Source organism: Paralichthys olivaceus, chromosome 23 (genome assembly GCF_024713975.1).
Source record: "Paralichthys olivaceus isolate ysfri-2021 chromosome 23, ASM2471397v2, whole genome shotgun sequence".
In the NCBI taxonomy this organism is placed as follows: domain Eukaryota; kingdom Metazoa; phylum Chordata; class Actinopteri; order Pleuronectiformes; family Paralichthyidae; genus Paralichthys; species Paralichthys olivaceus.
This window is the reverse complement of record NC_091115.1, coordinates 6,897,973-6,919,556: the sequence shown is the minus strand read 5'-3', so window position 1 is coordinate 6,919,556 and position 21,584 is coordinate 6,897,973. Positions and strand designations below refer to the sequence as shown.

General features: G+C 41.8%; 1 protein-coding gene across 8 annotated transcripts in view; it reads right to left on the bottom strand.

Annotated features, from left to right (window-relative positions):
- Positions 1 to 21,584, bottom strand: part of chchd3a (coiled-coil-helix-coiled-coil-helix domain containing 3a) — a 62,154-nt gene that overhangs the window by 20,808 nt on the left and 19,762 nt on the right. For 4 of the 8 annotated variants that reach the window (XM_069519800.1, XM_069519801.1, XM_069519802.1 and 1 more), the window contains 2 exons: positions 5,364 to 5,378; positions 3,698 to 3,781 (listed from right to left, as the gene is read on the bottom strand). In XM_069519800.1, the coding sequence (XP_069375901.1) occupies positions 3,698 to 3,781; positions 5,364 to 5,378 (99 nt within the window). The remainder of the gene's footprint in view (positions 1 to 3,697; positions 3,782 to 5,363; positions 5,379 to 21,584) is intronic. The other 4 variants (XM_020092462.2, XM_020092465.2, XM_020092467.2 and 1 more) reach the window with 1 other exon arrangement.

Below are 21,584 nucleotides of genomic sequence, written 5' to 3'. Positions count from 1 at the left end.
AGAGTTTGAAAGATGGCTGCACCCGTATCCACACGAGAGATGAGGAAGTAAAGACTTGTCATCCTTCTTATGGTGCAGACCGGTTAGAAAAATTACTGCTTTGTTCACCACCCTCCAATACACACACACCACTCATGTCATATAAAGATTCTGTGTCACACATTCCTCATTTTCTTCCCTGAAGTTACGCACGTTTAGGAATTTACTTTATGTTCGCTCATGAAACTTTTATGATACGAACATCATCTACTCCCGCACTGCAGAGCATGGTGTGCCACAACAACCACACACAAGAGCAGTTCTTTTTCACACACCATCAATCCCACACATATCTAAGTGTAATACACACATGACATCACAGCATGTACACACCCATATGGACAAATATGAAAAAAATCTATTTTATAGAATAATAAAAGCAGACAAGATGTGCAATAATGTTAACATTTTACATAAAAAAAATATTTTCAGTTTTATATATTTGCTCGTATTTGTGTTCTTTTTATTTACAGTTATTTATAATAAAGTTAAATAGTAATAGTAATAGTAATAATAGTAAAATATTAAGCCTCAATAACACTTCTTTGTCTTAATACATCTAGGAATCATCGCCATTTTTTTGAAATATCCTTATCAGTTGGGCTCTGTTATTGCTCATCTGTGTTTCGCTGTATGTTTGTAATTGTAAATTGTTCTCTGAGCCGTCTTTCTGTATTAAACACCTTCCTTTGGTATCCATGTATTTAACCAAACAGGAATTACAGGGAGAAGAAAACAAAAAGCTATTTTGTTGTGTTGGGTTTCCGCTGGGTGAAGGGAACAGGGAGAGAACAGAGGCTGGACTGGGAGCCAAATGGGGCACTGTGGCCAGCACAAGAAAAAGGAGTGATATTAACATAGTCCAAACAAATCGCACCCCCCCGTGGAGTCCCAGGCCGCTCTCTGCACAGTAAGGTAACATGCGATATGCCCACCATTGATCCTCAATTACACACAGGATCAAACACCGTCACACGAAACGCACATATGGTCACTTCTGTTGTGTTTTGTCTCTGCGGAGCCGTACAGCTCATGGAGTTATTTGCAAAATGAAAGGATGTGGTTGTGTGCAGAGTTTGGAGATAAATTGTTTGGAAATGTAATTACGTCATTATTCCATTCTTGTGCATAAATAAATCATTTTTTACTGTCTCACATTTATGTTTTTACTGTTCAGTGTCAGGTTGTATCTTTTCTTTCACCCTTTTCTTTACCATTCTCTCTCATTCTTTATCATTCAGTTGACATTTTGTCTTTTTACTGCTCTTCTGTCTTTTTTCTTTTACTTTAGTCTTTTGCTCTTATCCTCTATTACTCACTTACCAATCTCACTTTTTTTCTTTTCAATCCTTCTCAGGTCAAATCTTTTTTATTTCAGCATCTCTACCTGTCAAAGTTTCTTTTTTTCCCTTAGCCTCTACCGTTCATTGAGTATCTCTTTCTATGTTGTTTATCCATCTCTCTCTCTCTCTCTCTCTCTCTCTCTCAATCTCTTGTGTCTCTGAGGTGTGAAGGTGATTAGTTGACACTTTGATCCAAGGAATATTGACCAGAGGCCAACATGGCTGATGGATGGCCAGCGCCTAGAGTCGATAAAGCCTGCGTTAGTTGGGACTCATCACTTGGACCATCGGCTCTCACATTTGCTCCAATACAGTAGAGGTACACAGTCCAAAGATGGAACAAGCTGAGAAATAGAAAGAGAAGCTCAAGCAGTGCAGCTGGATCTGTGGAAGTTCAAGTGCGACTCCGGCATATGTCCCATATTCTTTCAGCATTATTCTGCCAAAACATAAACCTACAAAAAGATAGAAGTTTTCTTTGTAAATGATCCATTGATTCATTTACACCTAATTTACACTCTGACGTCAGTAAATGGCTTCCTCTGCTCTCTGCTGCCCAACCAAAATTCAACAGGCCAGTGCATTTCCAATTACTGACAGAGGTCCACTACCACTCAATACCCACTGGCTTAAGAATTCATCTTCAGTGATGGATTGACTCAAAGTTTGCAAAACGAAGCTTACAAATCCACAGTAAAAATGTTAAACAAGTGCGGTTAGTACAACAGTAAACTTTGAGAAAGATACGTGTATTTAGATCATTTGGAGGCTGGATTTGGAGAGTGATTACGTCACAGTGGCACGACTTGGCTGTCCCATTTTGAAGTCTCCTTCAAACGTGGCCAACATTTATCCTTTTATGAGAAAAAGGCTCCAACAGATTCATTGTCCTTCAGTGACAAACTATTTTTTTAACAGCGAGCATGGAGACGTGCAATGCTTGAGTATGAGGCTTCAACTCAAAAGAACGGCTAATGATACGCATGTTAAAAAAAAACTAAACAAGGGGCATTCAAACTTCCTTGGTGTGTCCGACTTCAGCTCTGTTGCTTGGCAACAACAATCAGGGTAAGACAGTGGTGATGCTGATCATGGAAAGCATCTGTAGACCAGACTGTATGAGACTCAGCTCATATGTTCCCCAAGAGGTAAAATTTTAGCCATTTGTTTAAACAAATAAAAATACACTGAGGTCCTTTAGAGGACAAAGTGCCCACTGAGGATGTGATGTTGTACAACTGTTGTTTTCGTATGAGCTTCTAAGAATAAGAATGCATGAGTGTCTTCTTCATGACAGTGTGACATTTCCATTTGGCTTTCACCATAAAGGGCATTTGACTTTTTGCTCTCTCCAAAGGGGACAAAACTCCTTCCCAGCATGAAGGTGTCATTTGAAGCACATTAAACAGGGCGTTGCATCCTTCCTTAGACACGCTTGTGATTTGAGAGCAGCGTGAGGGTGACATTTTTAACACACGTTAAAGGGGCATTTGACCTTGGTCCCCATGCCTCGCAGGCATCTCTCACTGGGACCAGCAAGGAGCGGGTGACCCTTGTCCCTTTAGTAGGACACTGGTTTGACAATTTGAATTGGGGGTAGTGTCATTTTCAGGGACAGGAGGGCGCATGCAGAGATGAATGAGATTTGACCTTTTATCCTTCAGGTGGAAGAATGGAGGTAGGAAATTAAAGCGGTCGAGAGACAATTACAGAAAGACACACAAGTGAGAAAGAGAGAGAAAGAGAGAGAGAGAGAGAGAGAGAGAGAGAGAGAAGGGGATCCACCAGGCTTGGAAAAGCATGCAGAGCTTAAGTAAAGGGATGATAACAAAAACAGTGGGGCAGAGGGATGAAGAGAAGGAAGAAATGTGAGCGTATCAAGTCTGAGCCCCATTATGAGCAAGCCTACTGGGTATGATGGCTGAACTGTGCACATGGATCTGTGTGCACTGGTTCCTGTGTCGACCACTGCATGTCTGTTCTTGAAAACAGCACTGTTGCTCTATGAGTGTACAATGCAGGGTTTAGTTTTTTACTTACTGTGCTCGTACCTACATCACACAACAATGTTCAGATCACCACCCTGTCATGTAGTATAGATTTCTGGTTTACAATCCAAGTAAATGAAACAAGTTTTTTTTTTTGAATCCACCAAAGTCTCCATTTTTGTTTGAGAATTGCGCTAAGCGAAGGCTTATCAATGATTAAATGTGACAGCGTGAAAATAAATCATTAATGTAAAATGAATCAAATATCATCACTTCATTCTGCAATGGGTGGCAGAGCTACTGTGTATGCCGCAAACATTTTCTTACCCTTTCCTCCAGCCGCGCCACCTGCTCTCTGTAGAAAGCATCCTGCTTCTTCAAATCTGCTTCTCTGGCCTCCAGCTGCTTGGCCTAAACACGCACACATAAAAACAAACACACACACATACCAAAGAATGTGCACAATACACAGCATACACACACACACACACACACACAAAAAGGAAACAAGAAAAACCATTACTTATGTGCCCAGTGGACCGTCACCAATTTTAACAAAAACCAATCAAAAAATAAACAAGTATAAATACACACAAGAGAATTGCAAAATAGAGATGTGTTGCACGTTTTGCTCAATGCATGGAAAAAACCTACTCCGGACTGTCCACGTGTGTGAGACTGATCATGCCTCGGTAGCTACTGTATGAGCTTCTTTGTCCTCTTGTGCTCAATCTTCGGCCGAACCTCTATCAAGCTAAGAGGATAACATCAGTCCTCCATGCGAACGAGCACCACAGTCTGGCATATATATTTAGTTGGCCTGTACCTATCTCCACTGTCCTCCAATCGACTATGACCTTCACTAGACGTACGCTTGACTCTCTGGGTGATATACAGGACAGATAAGACCTGGATGTATTCTCCCAGAGGGCAAAAAAGCCACAAACACCTTTACACTTCCACAGAGGGCCAGTGAAACACAATGGAGTCCACATATTTTTAATTGTAGAATTACTTCTCATCATCCTCTTGTAATGGTGAGATGATGGCTTTAGAATAGGATTTAAAAACTGATGAAATTGGGTTTCTGTTGTTGACATCCTGTCATCTGTAAAATTATTCACTTTACACTTTAATGTTTAGTTGAAAAATATCTTTACTGCCTTAAAGAATTCCTTTCATTCAAACAGGATAAACAGTGTATCTAGCGAAACCTGGTTTTGGCAGAAGGATAAAAACTTTTGTGGTATTCAAAAAAGTGCATGATGACTAGAATAAAAAGAGACGGAAAAAAAACATACAAACACAAAGGAGTTCTTCGCTCTAAATACAATGCAAACGAGTGGATCATGTGATTTTTGATTCAGCTCATGACAGCTCGTAAACAAGGGGCGTTTGTATGTATGAAGACGTATAAATAGCAGATATAACTATCAACTGTCAAAATTGAGCACAGCTGAATCGGCATCCCAGCGTCTGCTCTCATACTGTGCTGAATCTGTCTTTATAAAAGCTCATTGTAATTTTGGCTTTAAAAGATGTCATCTGTCCGACATTTCACCTTAGTGGTTACAACATAAAGGTGGTGACATGGGGACTTTCTGTTGCCCGGTGGCAAGGGTAGCAAAGTTAACTTATCACACACATCTCTAGCAATTACTTTTTCAGCCTCATTAGTGTTGGCTGCTTGAGCTAAGTTTTGTTGTACATTTTTTTCACACACCTATTTTTAGTCAAAAATGCAAGTGAAGCGCTCGCGTTGTCGAGCCTTGTAAATCTTCAGAAACAAGCCGAAGTTGTCATCTCATCTATAATTCTACAACGCATTTGGAGCAAGGATCATATAAATATGGAGTCGCTGAAATACCTGCTGGGAAGAAAAATGTAAGATGTCAAGGTAGCTGAAAGGAAAGAGAAATCCTTGACTCGATTGCGCCAAAACAGTGAAAGAGAACTGTAGATTGTCGGTGAAGGTAAAGGCCTCTAGACTTACCTTCAATCCAATCTCCTGAATGAGGGAAGCGTTGAGAGAAAACAGGAGAAAGAGAGAGAGAGAGAAACAAAGTGTGAAGAGGCACTGATTCATCCATGAACTTCTTCAAAGTGGCATTTGGAAAGGTTTAGTATTCAGAGGCTAAGGGTGACTGGCTGCCACAGTGTTCTGCTTGAATACTCGCACACTTCATCCACTCAATCTTCTCACTCACTGGTTTATACACACACACAATAACTAAAACACACACATGCACACACACAATCCACCAAAGCATGGAGATAGAGCCTTGAAGCCATTGCTTTCTATAGGGGACTATAGGATATAGGAGACAAAATATGAAAAATATAGAACTTATAGAGTCGGAAAAATAATTTGCATACTCAATCTCTACCACACTGATAACCATCTGTGCTCAGCCCTCTCAATACAACAGCGCTGCTCAACGCACACTGATGAGCAGCGGGGAGAGTCGCTGAGGGGCCGTCCTCGCATGAGATGATTGGGGGAAAGTTTCAAAGTCAAGGGGATGTTCTGAGCTCCTGTACTACACACAGGACAGAAACCTACCAACAACGCACACACACACCTACACACTATGTCATCTCTAGAGCCAGATAAGAGGAGAAAAAAAACTATGCAATTCATCACATCCACAACAACACTCAGAAAAGCAACGCCGTGACAAAGTTGCCCCACAGCCCTCAGCACAACCTAACATTAGCTGGTCTTGTTGACGCGGTCACACAACCGTCTCCCTTACGAGTCTGAAGTGCTACTCTGAGGCAGCCGGTATTATACAGAAAGTGCTTGGAATTCATGACAGAATCAAGTTTGACTTAAGCCTAGAAAAATGAAAGCACTAGGTGAATGTACACTGAAGTACACACTTTAAAGTATGTAGAGTAGAAACAGCACTAGTATGACCTTTAAATGTGTTATCAATTCCAAGAGTGCAATCAGGTCTTCAAGGATGGAGTGGCAAAGTTTTTGACAGGCTAGATTACATTGGCTGAGGTGCCAAAAAACTGTCTCCCACCGACGGCTCAATTTAGAGAGGAGGGATGATGGGATGGAGGAGAGGGCTGGCAGGGGGTCGTGTCCTGTCACAAGTGTGTCCAAACTCAATGTTATGCCGATGGGTGGTGACCGCTGGGTTTAACTTTGCAAAGAGAGACAAAAGATGCACGCAAACGCCGAGACACAAACAACAGCTGAGACGCTGTTCTGAGAGGCACACATCATCACACACACACACACACACACACACACATTCACACCAGCCGGAGCAGCTGTACCCACAGAGAGCGGGTGGAGAGATAAATGTGTGCTGAAGGCGAGACTAAAGGGGTCATTAAAAGAAGAGAGGTTGTGACAGAAATGTGTACCCAGGGATTTTGCTCACTTTTGTGTGTCAGTGTGTGTGTGTGTGTGCCCGTGCATGTGTTCAATTTCCATGCGAGCAGGTTGGCCCACCTCTCTGACTGCACACACAAGCCCAGACACACACTACGTCAGGATTACTTCCGACTGATTAACCCCATTCAGCCGACTTTAGAGATAATCTAATCATACTAAAGGCCAAACAATGGGACAGACTTCACCACTGCCCATGCACCTTTTGTTCCCCAAATGAAGAGGCGGTCACGGGTGGAGGAGGAGAGCTCTGGGATAAGGGTGGGGGGGAGGGAAGAAAATGAAAGTGAACTTGAGAGTGGGGGGAATGGAGAGATAAGAGACAAAGAGGAGTGGACAATGAAAGGAGATTTATCATTAGAGGTGTCAAAAATGGAGAGCTGGCTGTTGAATGGGACATGGAGCCTTGGAAGGGAGTCTCTATAACTTTAGAGAAAAGATGGAGGGAGAAAAGATGGGAGAAGTTAGGAAGAGGAAAAGAGGAAAAAAGACAATGATAAACTTCAGTGGCTTCCAAACTACTACAAATAACACCTTAAAAATATATTTTCCTTATTTTAGGGAGCAAATCTTAAACTTTGCAAGTCCAGAGGATGATGTGATTCATTCAGGCTGATTCACTTTATTCGATACAGCCTCTTACGCCATCTAATTTTCCTGTGAAGCCAACCCTGACAAAGAGGAAAAACAAAATACCCATGTTAAACTACAAACACTCACAACAGTACCTCCCCACATGCTGCTATTTGTAGCCAAGGAAACCACATTAACACCAGCAGCAAACTTTCACTTTCCCCCTGCTTGTATCCGTTGCCCCCTGGTCTATTAGTAAGTACAGTAGCACAATAGCTGAGGGTGACAGCCGGCTCGGAGTGAGACCGTGGTGGTCAGATTAAACGGATCGTTTAGGCGAGGTGAACGCCTCTGTGAATATCAATTAGCCAGCCGCTGAATAATTAAGGACAGCCATGTTTTTTAATTAGCCGACTGCCGCAGTTTGAGCTGGGAGCAAGGGCGGGGAATAAGAGGCGGAGGAGAGGAGAGGAGGATGGAGAGGGAGGAAAACAGGTGGATTTTGCTGCGTCAGGCCTCCCCCCCACACACAGCCTGTTCCCTCACTGATTTGCACAATTTTGTTCACATCTGCTTTTTAAGTTACGAGTGTTGTCTGACACTAGCGTTTGTGATCATTCAAAGCTATAAGAGTAAAATCCCTCCTGACTTGTAATGAGAAGTCTTAGGGCAACTGCATGTGTGTACTGTTTATATAGCGAATCATATTTCCTATACTGTGGACATGACTCAAGCATAACATAGTTAAACAGACACTGTGGTGCATTAAAAGCGAATGTCCTTAAGACCCTCATTCTGAGTGCTGATGACTGTCCTCCATAGACGGAACATTATGTTTCCTATGAGTGTAGAAGTTATATGTTAATGTTACGAGGGTATGAAATACAATAAAATGTCAGTAGATCTGCACACATAGGTGATGACAAGTAGGATTAATAAAGACATTTTCCACAATCCATATCTTTTATGTGGAGTCCAGTGAAGCTTTCAATTTTTATGCCGAATCTGAACCAAACCTTGACTGAATGAAACACATTTTTCAGCAGTGATTTGTAAGGATGTGGCAGGCACAGACAGATGATGCCATCCTGCCAATACCGGTGGCGTCAGCTCAGACAATGTTTGAGTTTTGCTAGAGGTCATGGACGAACTATGTATTTTTTCATTTAATGGGCTTGTTGCTTGAAATTTTAAAAATATACACTAAGGTAATTCATTTTGATCCTTATACAGGATAATATAAAACCACAAGACCGAGTACGATTGCTCAGTGTCAAGATTTAAGCCTGTGGTTTCCTGCCAACAACCCATCAAAGTTTAAAATGTCTATGAGTTGTAAGCAGTTTAACCATTAAAGGTGAATTACTGTATTCAAGACAAATCTGAAAATGTACGCGAGTGGAAAAAATAGGGTTTTGCTTCCCTCTATCCATTCATCAACCTGTTACAACTCAGATATGTTTTCCAACCACCTTGACCCCTCGGTTTAGAACCATCAATTGAATCAACTATATCTGTAGAATCCAATAGGTTCACAGAATAGGTTTCTTCTAAGAGCATAAATTGAGACTAGACACCACTATATTCCCTATTGTTTAAGAAAAAAAAACATGATTATGACTACTAGCAATTTTCACATTTTTCATTTCACGCCTCAATGATGGAGACCTCTGCGTTGTGATATAATGAGGTGCCTCACTGTTACACTGTATGCTCCCTACATGCTTTTAAATCCTGCTTTATGAAAACAATCTTGCGAGATGCCATGATCGATAGAGCACAAATCAGATCCCATCACATTAACTAACAGCACCTCATCCATAACCTTGGTCTCTTTTGTCTTCGCCCTGCCGCCATCAGCTCAGCCCTGATTCACCCCTGTCACAAGTAGCATCATAATCAATGCTCCCGCACACCATCCATATGAGTGCTGCAGCACGGTGGGTCAGACCCGCTCACCAGGGCCCATCTATCACAGACCACGCGCGAAAGGGTCCTGTGACAAACTAATACTGAAGCCGCGGGTCTTGGGTCCTGCTTGCTCCAATGGGCAGGGATGGGGGTCAAAGGGCAGCGCAATGTGACTGTGCTCTGGTGTTAATTGGCACAGCGAAGGTGTAGGTGGCTTGTGGGAGGTTAGAGATGGATGGAGGGAAGGGCAGGGATGTTCACGGGGTAGGGAAGATAAAAGCGAGGGAGAGAGCTGGGTCAATGTGTGGATGGAATATGGATGACAAGATAGTTGGAAGGAGGATTTTGACAGTTTTTGGATGAGCTGTCATATCAAGCTTGGAGGTAGGAGAATATTTTAAAAGGGGGATGTCTCGTCTGATGAAAAACAAGACACACATCCCAGATCCCTGGCACATACTCTAACTGCCTCTAAAACCATTGCAACTCTATCTTTAAAAGCTATCACTGGCAGATCAAATCTAAGATGGAGTGTAAAATGATATTACCTAACTCAGACCTTACTGGCAGTGCTACACATTGCCCTTAGAGTCACTAATAAAACATAACTCTTGGTAGCAGCAGCTGTAAAACTCCACTGGAAACTATTCACTTTGGCTAGTTAATTAGCATCATGGGGTTTTACTGAGCGGCAATAACACTTAGCTACAAGGCAAGGTATTAGTCTCCATGGGAAGTGGTAGGGTTATGGGCGATGTAATCATGTCAGATATAGTGTGGTCAGTTAATGGGCTTAACCTTGACTGATAGCACTAAAGGACGAACACACTGTGAGCACTTATTCACACACTGACTGGTTCAGTTTTGAAATGTGTTCCACAGCTGAGCCTCTGAGTTTATCTTGTATCCAGTTTTATTGGAAGTACTCTTTATAAAAGGATATTATTAAAGTTTGCACACAATAATAAAGTAAAAGTTGATTGTATCTATGTGTGTTAAGTTTGAAATGGAAGTTTGCTTTCACTTATAAATGAGTTTGGTTGCTTTCATCTGAATCCTTGTACAGGTTGTACACTCTGCATAAAGACATTTCTGTTTTGTAAAGGCCAGAGGTGCTGGAATAAACTTGATTCTATTGCCTGTCTTCTGATTATGGCTACAGGCAAAGGTTTTAATAGCCAATAGAACAGCCACACTTGAAGACAGCATGAAAAGTCTGCCATCAGAGAGAGGGGTGATGTGTGCCAATCATACAGCGGAGGATGACTGTGGGTGTTTTTAGACAGTCTCTCCTTGAAGGCATTCATGGTGGTGCACTTGTTTCCACACACAAAACTGACTGAAGTAGTTGGAAAGAGGGATGAAAAGATGTAGCTGGAGAGAGGTTTCAATCCATCCTACTTTTTCCAATCCTGCACAGCAAGATAATCACTATATATATGTAGTATCCTTGTTAGACTGATAGAACTAAAAGAAGCAGTGTGTCTTCTAAATTCTCATGGTAATTCTGTGATGGTAAGGCCACCACACAAAACGTATAAGGTCAGCTAAGTTAGCTTGGCAGATCTAGAGCAAATAAAAGCATGGGGCTATAGAGAATGAGTTAAACTCGCAACCAAGACTTAATCAGACTCAGATGAAAGTGTCTTAGATCACTGGGCCACAAGGAAACCTTAAAATAACTTTGACAACATGGCCACCCTGTCCTAAATAAGCCACCTCTTCTTCAGCAGAGTGGGTAATGGAGTCAAAAGAAGCTGTTTTATCATCAATCATTGAAAACGTGCTAGCAATGGGCAAGAGGCTCTGACTGAACCAGTTACCTTAAGTCCACATTGCAGAAAGGATTAGCCTTTTTTTCCTTTTTGTATTCCTCTATCACTGGGTATATAGTATAACCAGTGACACTTGCTGCGAAAGTTCTGTTTGCTCCAAATCCTGTTTTGACAATCCCCATATAAGCAACATTTTAAAACATCAGTAATTAGACTCGCTCCTTGACAAAGTGAAGCATGGATCATCTCGGTAGAAAAAAACAAGAATGACTCAGGCTTCAGACAGAATGACTCTCCCTCAGGATCTGTTAGCACAGTGAGTAATGACCAGTGACCTGGTGGGTCAAAGGGCTGACCTGCAAAGGACAGGGACCGAGGGGCCAGGACAGAGACGACAGGCCAGGGGTTGTAGGTAGGGAACGTGGGTGTCTTGTGCATGTATCTTAACTGCTGGCTAGTTAAGGGCATGTTGAAAAGAAGTGTCCGGGTGGAGTCTGTAGCTTATTGACTGTGAACAGGGGTCAAGAGAGGGCTTGATCTTAACCAGCTGCCCTTAATGATGCTGAGACAGCAACTGTCAACCATCACACACACATTTACATCTCTTATGCACTTGTCCCAAATTTGTAGTTGTTTCAAAAATACAAATTTATTTCACAAATTCCAATAAATATAAGCCTATTGCAGATAACTAGAAACGTGCTTCTTTTGAGATGAGCACAGGATTGGAAGGCAGCAAATGGCATGGGAAAAGCTAGGAAAGAAATGATCCTCCAGTGAAAACAAATGGGAGAAGTGAGCCCACAAAGGTTGAAATCCTGGTAGGAACATGAAAAATCACTTTCCTTTCTACTCCCAGACACTTAAGGCCCCTCAGCCTTTGTTCGAGACACCACCTCCACCACTCTACTGCCAGCACCTTCACTGAGGGACGGCAACAACATCTGCTGGCTCAGGGATTGATTAATTGGCTGATCAGGCGCCCACGGTGTAAACTGATTGATTGATCATCTTGCAGTGGGAGCTGCCTTTATCTGGAGCCCCGGGGAGTGAACCTCTGGAGGTCCCCAGTCATCTGTCATGTCCAACACACAGGGGAAGACGAAGAGGCAGATGAAGAGCTGTGGGTTCATTACCGAGACACGGGGGGCATGTATGAGGAAGTCTCAGCCAAGATGGGAACAGGGGGCATGCCAAGAGAACAATGGGAACATAAGGACATAGAAACAGAGGATGAAAAGAAAGGAGAAGATGCTATGCAGGGAGAGATGAAGGAAGGTGTGGAGTGGCCAAGCCAAGAGCAGTTAGAAGGTAACAAGAAAAAAGAATAAAGGAGGAATATACCAACAATAGAAGCCATGAGTCAAATACCTGCACTTTTCAGGGTTTCCTTTGGGCATATAACCTCCACTCATTTAGAATTCCTCCTACATCCTTCTTAAAAAGCGAGTAATGTTATACAAGGAGAAGAAGGTGGCAGATGAAAACAAGTGTGGAGAATGCTGGTATGCATTCAGCCAGACACATAAAATGTAGGCGGAAAATTCCTTTACTTGACGGCAAAGGACACAATGAACGACCTGAGAGTGGAGAGCGGCATATTGCCTTTGGACAACAGACGTCCCTGGGGGGGGAAAGTGAATCAGAGAGAGAGAGCTGGTGGAGCAGGGAGGAGAGCACGAACAACCTCTGGCAGAGAGAAGGTGAGAGGAATGCAGAAGTGGTGACAACGGGAGAAGACATGCAGGGAGAAAAGGTGACAAACTCAGAGTAGGTTGCTGACATTGGACTATGGACATACTGAAGCTGCATGTGACTGACCCGTCTTTGTGCATGTGACAGCAGCATGTGGATCTTTACCTGAATCAGTGCTCATGTTTACGAGCAGCCTAGTATTTAAATCCTTAAGGGAATATGGCTGTGGGCATACTGTACATTTCTCAGAGCGTGTGTTTGTGTGCTCATACTGTGTATTAATACATATTCATTCCATCCAGCAGCAGGTGGTCTTCCAAGGCTTGACGAAGCTAGGAGGGGGCCAGAGTCCATCTTCAGCTTCTGTCTACCAAGCCGATGTCAGCAGACTCAGGGTCACCTCTAAGGCCTTGCTCCTATCTGGCATTAACATGCAGCTTGTGTGATCCAATCGGAAGTTGACAGCTTGAAATACATTTGTTCACATCTGGCATGAGATCTCATCTCCACTTGTGTCTCGAGGGATTCACGATCAGATGTCATTTGCTGGCTTTATATGCAAATAAATATACATCAAACATACATAGGTTAATCATGTGTATTTGTAAAGAGTTGTTTTCGCATGTCTGACGATGACAGATGGTAAATATGTGTGTTCTTTTACATGGTATCTGTTCTACCCGAGACAGATCCTGATCTGCACACGGCCAAACTCCTAACCTCACTGGCTGAACTAAAGCCTTTTCATTTTCTACATCCAGCAACAAACGTTTAAAAGGAATGGACAGAAAAGAGCCATTCTGTTGCATGATCCCCAAATACATGTAAAAGCATGTGAATGGGTAATGACATTTTCTGTTTTCACCCTGTTAACCTCCAAAAGTCCTGCTATTTGAGTACACATAAAGTTTCCACTATTTTAAATGGTTTACTTACAAAAGAGTATGTATTTCTCTCTTTCAATGCACCTATTTATTTCTTTATCTTTTAACCTCTCTCTATTCTCTCAATGTTTCCCTAACTCATCCACATTTTCTGCTGTTCACAGCCCTCTTGACTCTCCTCCCGTCCTCTTTGTTCCCTCTATATGTTTAAGTTCTTTCCATCGTTCAATCAAAATGTCTCCCTCTAGCACCATTAGCTGAGCCGACTGTTCACTTCCACAGCACCTCATTAATACCACTCTCCTGTCAGAGCCAAGAGGGAAAACACGGAGAAAGACCAAGAAAAGAGAAAGGGATGAGCGTAAAAGAAGAATATACCTGTCATATTACACAACCAACATATTTACTGTACGGAACCACACACATACTATTCTGCAGCAAAGTTAACTTATGATGCTTGCTTTTCAAACCTATGGACTTCCTTGACAAAATAAGTTTCTGAGTGAAATAGAAAGAAAACAACACAAATTCCCAGCAAAACTAAAGGATGCAAACACAATCCCACTCTCAGCCATAATGAAAAGGGAAAGAGTCTGGTTTCTTAGGTTTTTAAGAATGCAGTTATGACCTAACCTAATATAACTTGAAACAATGTGCACATTTAAACATGTCAAACTTATCATCCTTGATTGTTTTGATCATAGAAATTAGATAAGGCAATACGTGAGGTACCAAAAGCAAATAACAAACTATGTCCTCATAAATATGCAGCACTAATAAAAAAGACAGTCACAGTAGAGCATATCAGTGTTTATTTACTATTTCTCACCTGGAAAATCCTTTTAAATCCTATTAAGATTTGCTAGGACCCACTCTCAATCCCACTAAAATGACCAGAGAAAGTTAGTGGTGCTCACAAAATGATGGTTAGGGATTTGCTGCATATGTCTTTAGTTGTTTAAAGTGACAAACTCTTATTATCTAGAGTAATAGGAAGATGGAAACTTCTTTTTATAGCTTGGAAAATGTAGAGATCTCTAATTTTCAGTTGTGTAGAATGTACTGAAAAGTCAAATTAATCACTAGCTCAGGCAAAGGCAAAAAAAAACCCACACACAGCACAATAAGAATATATTAGTCAGCTTTCCACAATGTAAAGAACAAATGAGGATGAACACATACATAAATACATACACAGCCCAGTGAGGCTGAGGCAGAAAATTGACTGTATGCGCTCTCTTGTCAGAAAGAGGCTTTCGTGACATCAGTTTCCATCCATCAATCGAGTGCTGCCGCATCCCGGCCCCACCGCTGGCAGCTCACGGTGCCAATTAGCTGACAGGGTGAGGGCCCGGCGCAGAGTGCCAGCCACGGGGCCCTGCCAATTACAGCCAGCCCTCCCGTCTAACTCTTACACTGGCACAGTGTGTGGGCACCGCAGCCTGGGCGGGGGTGAGGTAAAGGCCACCGATATGTAAAGGACGGTTGAACGGACACCCTCCAAGACAAGAGTCAGAGAATTAGAAAGGTAGGAGAAAGAATAACAGCGAGAGAGAAAAAGAAAAATTGACACGTGTAAAGAACACTGTCAGTGAGGTAAAAAAATCAAAAAGTCAGTGGTGCAGACAGAATATCTGCTCATTTAAACCGACTTACAGAACACAAACATTAAATTATTCTGTATCCTTAGAGGAAGCATTCACAGAAAAATAAAAACATGCCTCGACCTCATGGAAGACTTTGTATTTCCAAAAGGTTTCAGGAAATCAGGGCAGTGAAAGGTATTTGGTTTCAAATGGTGCTTTATAAAATGATTAATATCCACAGTGACTGATCACAAAGTAATTACTTCATTTGTAAACAGCTAAATACTCAAGTAATGACTTTCTCGAGTGCTGTAAAGAATTAAGCATCTGACAGGGAACAGGTAGAGAAGCTTGTTGACTGCCAATGCAACATTGCTGCGTTGGAGGAACAACATCATTCTGCTTCGTACATCCTGCTGCTCTTATTCTTTATGGTTCCCTCAGCTTTTTGGGTCCAAACCCCAACTTGGTATCTTTACCACATCACCCCAACCCCTGCATTAATCCATCTGCACAGCAACAGCACCTGAAAAATCATTTTTAAATTCACATTAATCAAACAGACTGACAGCTCGAGCAAATCCAGTTACACGAAGCCTTGCAGGGGTTACTCCTACAACAGCTCAGAGAACTGTAGCCAGAGATAGGATGCAATTTGTCCTTGGCGAGCTGAGCAAATCCAAAATATATGTAAATCACAGTGTACCACTAGCTCCCTTTATCTCATTCAAAAGTAAAAAGAAATGAGGACCTTTTCTTCCTCCAATCTTCCTTATACTCTGTGATGTGGAGAGAAAAGTAATAAGTTTAGAGAGAAAAAAATATATTTTTTCCTTTTTCTTTTTTTTTTTCTAAATACCACCCACAGGCACCAATTCAAAACCCAGCAAGTCTCCTTTAATACCTGGGAAATTAAATTGTCGGCCCATTATCAGCCAGGTCCAGTCATCTGTATCTAAAATGCACCCGCCCGCAACTCAAGTACACAAGATTTGCCATAAAAAAAATAAATAAAAAAAAGCAGGACATATGCTGGAGACGGTTTTCAGAGGGGAGGCAGGGGGAAGAGTGGCACGGCGAGCAGAGGGGGAGAGTAGGGTGGGGGGGGGCTTGCTGCATTAAAAATGTTAAGCTTTACCCAGAGTCATTTTCAAGCCAGCCAAGCATCAAATGGAACAGAGTACACGGAGAGAGTAGGTGCTGATTTTCTCCGGGAGCCCTGACAGGATGGACATGGTGTTTGTGTCTGTACGGGGCGCAAACAAACATTCTCGGTATGCTGTATTATTCCTCGCTGTGAAAGAAGGGATGGTGGAAAAATCACGGCAAATCAAATTACCGACTGGTATGTGCGTGTCTGTGTGAGAGAGAGGAAGATATAAACATGCAGACAGAGCGAGCAACAAAAGCAACTTTGTGAAAAAGTGGAAAACATGGACTAACACTTGACTGCAGCAAGATAAAACCTAATTCAGTCTGATACAAGAGTCCTGGAGTAAATCCTACCTCCATGAAGGTTAGAATGTTTCGTTTTATAGAGGTGTTTATTCAACTGTAGGATCATTTCAAAGGCTGCTGGTGCATTTCAAAGCTCCTGATTAATTGCATTTGGTTATACAGGGGGTTTCTATTACTATTTCACTCCATTTATATCAATGAGGGTATATAAATTATATTAATTCAACAGAAACACCTCTCTGTATGATGCCACGTCCCTGCAGCTAAAGGCAAATAGTTTTGGTATAACATTTTTAAGTGTTGCCGGTTGCGCTATCCTGATCTATCCATCCATCCATCATCTGTACCACTTATCTTTTGAGGGTCGCAGGCAGAGCTGGAGCCAATCCCGCCACCAAGATGGGATTCAAACCTTCTTGCTGTGCATCAACAGTGCTATGCCACTAAATCCCCGCTCTTCCCCTGCACCGTGCTGCATCTACACTGTGCCGTCCCGTAAGTGTAAATCCGGAAGGCAATAGGTAAATTATTATAAAAATAGATGCAATAGACCCATTAATACAAGTTTAGGTGTTAACTCTTTTTGTTTAGATCATTTGTTGACGAAATGCTGTTAAATACTTTTTAGGAATCTGCGAAAACAGGTCAAGAGTTAGACATTTAAATAATGTTCACAGCCTCCCTTACTCACAGTGTCAGCTTAAGGTCTCAAATTAGAAAAAAAAAGACCAAAGTAAATGTAAGATCTGAGTGTTTTGGACCAGTTGACAACAGTAGACAAAATCACCGCCGCCAGGTATAGACCCCACCCAGGCCACTGTTTGGAGCGAGGAAAGATTGATGACTCTGGGTTTGATTGAAAAGTCTGCCTCGGGGGTTAGAGCCTGTGTCTAGGTGAGACGCTGTGGCCGTTGATTGATTAGCCAACTGGACCAGTTTGCCTCCGCGGGGAGCAGTGTTGCTGAAAATCAAAAGAGGGAACAACAGAAGTCTATGATTTCATTAAAACACAGATGTGTGGACTGACGGATGGATTTAGACTGTGAATAAAAGAGTTACGTGACTCGTTCATGCTTTGTGCTCGTATGTCTCTGTCAATACTCCTTATATGTCAGTACATAAAGACAAGATTACATTTGTAGCGCTCATACGCTGTCGTCTGCTTTGTCTTCAGCTGGTATCCTCTGTAGAATCATATATTCCTAATTGAGGCTGTTGTGCAATTATTGCACTAATTGACCTGTAATGAATGATTTATTTGAAAGTAATTATTTCAAGGAAGCCACCAATCAGTTCTTTGAAACCAGGCTATCGACTCATCAACAAACCCCCCGGAATGACCACATGATGAGAAGATGGAGTCTTTTATTGGCTGTCATGCATGTTGAGGTTGATACATTTTCCGTTCTTTTCTTTTTAGAGTTAATTTGTCAAGCTTGATCCTGTTATTTATAGCCACTGTGATCCAGGAAATTATCCTTCATTGGATAAAGCAGACATACTCACCAAAAGCAATGAAATGAAAAATGAAAAATACAACTTTCCAAAAATCTACGCCTCATTTAAATGTTAATAATTCAATTAGTGATCATCCTCGTTATGCTATCCGTCTAATAGCTGATTATAAAATCTCAAACACGCTGCTGTGCATGCTTCTAAAAACCATAATCCCCCTTGTGTGTGTGTGCCGCTTTCCCCTGTACCTTAACTGTGGTTCCCCCCTGAGTGGCATAACATGTGTGAGCGCTGACACCGAACATGTTACCCTCAGACAACAGAACCCGCAGAGCCCAACAACAACGACAACGACAACACACACCCACGCCAACGCTGCTGGGGAATTTCAATTACTGGTAGACTTGGTGGCTGGCTACTACTCGTCAGCCTGTCAGGGAGGGGAGTGACTGGTGTTGGACAAGGATGAATGGCAAGCAGTTCCACCTGCATGGTAGAAACCACCTAGGGCTTTGGTTATATGATATTTATTATTAATATAAATGATGCATAAAAGGCTGGTATACCTGCCTGAAGCTCTTTGCTATAAGAATAGATATGAAAAACACTGCTTCAACATATTTATGGCTTAATTTTGAAGTTGGCTAGTTGTCATTATAGAACATATAGTCATATCAGTGTGTATGTGAAAAGACAGGTAATTCAACTCAATTAAACAAGTTACAACACATACAATAGAGTATATTCAACTGATATGTTACAGGGGAGAGAATAATTATAATCCATTTAATTTTATCCCTTTATTCATCAAAAAATTACAGATATTACTGTAATAACTTCTTTAAAATATGCTGTTTTACAGGTGGTTTGCCTCCAGCTTTCCATTCAATTTAGTTTCTTTTAGTGGTTAATATGGCAAGAATCTCAAACGCAATACAATAAAAACCAGAATCTATAAGCGTCTAAATCAATACAATCTAAAAGGATACCCAACTCTGGTCTAATCCCAAGTCTGGGGGCAATTCTCCAGAATGGGTGTCAGTGTAATTGGTGCGGCTAAGGCAGCGAAGGTTATGGCCATTATAGGCGAGCGTGGGGAGGCATAACTGCTCGCAAGCGCACTCTCATTGTGTGTGAAGTAGTGGAGGGTATGTATGGGGGTCCTGCCGCTCACCGTGACCTGTGTCTTAATGAGGAGGACAAATCAATATTGTGCCGGACAAAAGAACACAAGAACAGCCGCCATAGACAAATGTTTTTTCAGTGCAATTGAACCTGAGTACAGGTCAATTCACAATCCATTAAAAAACTATTTGAGGTCAATATGACTGTGAATCACGGAAATAACCAATTCAATCATCTAAACGGTGACAGAATATTTATCTAATTCCTCATTTTCTATAGATTATCCTCTTATAGTTAGAGGTTAACATCACTTCAGGGCATCCTCATGGTTCAATCACTCTATCCCTGCACAGGTCCCTGGTTCATATCAGGTTATAACGTCATTCCTGTTTATTTCCCCATGTTTTCTAATATTTCCTTCTGTCTCTATCAAACCAGTGGGGGAAAAACAGTCGACAACATATAGATCAATTGTTGACAGACGCAATGTAGTCGATTCTCTCCCAACTTCTCTGCTTTCCACGAGACTGAAAAATACAACGTCATTTCCCTTGACACCACAACTGCCGCGGGGGCTGAGATAAATCCAGCACTCTTCAAAACACTCATACTTGTTTCAGTAATTTTGAAAAAGATAAGTTGTTTTTTGGGAACATTGAACAATGCACCAATGTGCATCGCTCAGAAGTTTTTCGGATTTCAAACTAACTTGGATTACACAGAGGAAAACTTGCAATAATATGCATTTCAGGGGTTCTTCCTGACAACAAAACAATAGTAGATATCATTACTATAAGGACAAAAGCACCGTCTCTCTCTCTCTGTATTGAAATTCAGCGAGCAGACTAAGTATTGAAGAAAAGTAAGAACAAAGAGACCAATCTTTGATTCAATCTAATGACCTGATTGATCGCTCAAGGACATAACAGCACAACAAATACGATAATACATGGAGGTGTTAACAGGTTTACTGGGGGAAAAGGACTGAACAAATCACCTCTGAAAGCTTTATCAGCCACCAGATTATGTGCTTAGTACAGCAAACCACAACCTCTCCCAGGAGCTCGCTCTCCATCAACTTATTGACTTTGCCCAGCAATCAGAACCAATTTCACCTTCCAATTACTGAACCTTATGGGCTCTACCACAATGTAAATCTAATTAAGTGGGTATGAGATATGGAGAAAGGGTTCCTTATTTGATGAGAGGTAAAAGCATGTCATGTGAAAATGAGCTAAAATGTAGATATACTCATATTCAGGTTTTAAGTTGAGTATCTTTAAAGTTGGTCTTCATGCCATATTCTTCATTTGGGTAAAAAGAAATGAAGTGTCATATTAGGACAGGCAGGGCAAGGACGACAGATCACGGCCCTGGAAAACATTATGTTTCATCAAACACGAGTTCACTGTGAGTAGTAGCGAACAATCCTGGAGTTTGACAAACACAGAGGGAAATGACAATGGGTGGGAGATGTCTTGGGAGAGAGGCTGCCTTTTAAAATCGGAGAAAACTCCATTTCCAGTTGAAAAGAACAGTGGCTGATGTAGCAGCGTCTGACTTGACAATTACATGAGTGGTAAAAAAAAAAGCGGCACTGCACCTCCATTGATAATCCGTCGGATTCCATTAAAAATCCAGCACTCCAAAAAGAATGCTCAAATGGAGGAAATTATCACACACACACACACGTCCACACACAATTTCCAAACGGTAAAACTCCCAGAAAGGGATTCCTTTGCTGCAATATGCATGCCTTAAGTAAGTGGGAACAAACTGGACAGAGAATAGACACATTCAACAGAATTTATATAAAAACACCAAATAACAGACAAGAATGTAAGAAAGACTCACAGCGGATGCACAGCAGTTGCAGCGCTTGCTAACTGTAGTTTCAAAGGCTGATAATGTCCCTAGGTTAGCCCTTAGGCTCCAAGCAAACGCTTCACGGAGTAGAGGAGGAAAAGTAGAGGGAGTTTGTACTTCTGGAGGGTGCAGGCAATGACGTGCACAAAAAGTGTGTGCGTTCAGTTCAATAACACCTGCCACCCGCCACCCTGCTTCACACATAACAGATACAAAGCAGGTGATACATTCTTGCCCTTCCTCCCCATCATTTGTCCTGTCTCTTCTCTCGGAGAAAAATAACAGAAATTAACTAACAGAAAACCTACAAGTGAAATGGTTTTCGCTGAAGGGGGAAAACAAAAAACAAAAAAAACCCCACATCACATCATGTGTCTCCCTCTCACAGCCCTTTTCTCTTTTTGATTTGATCGCCGTTCCAAATGAGGGATCGCTCATACACTTGTCCTGCAGTGTGATATCACGTCAACGCTCCTC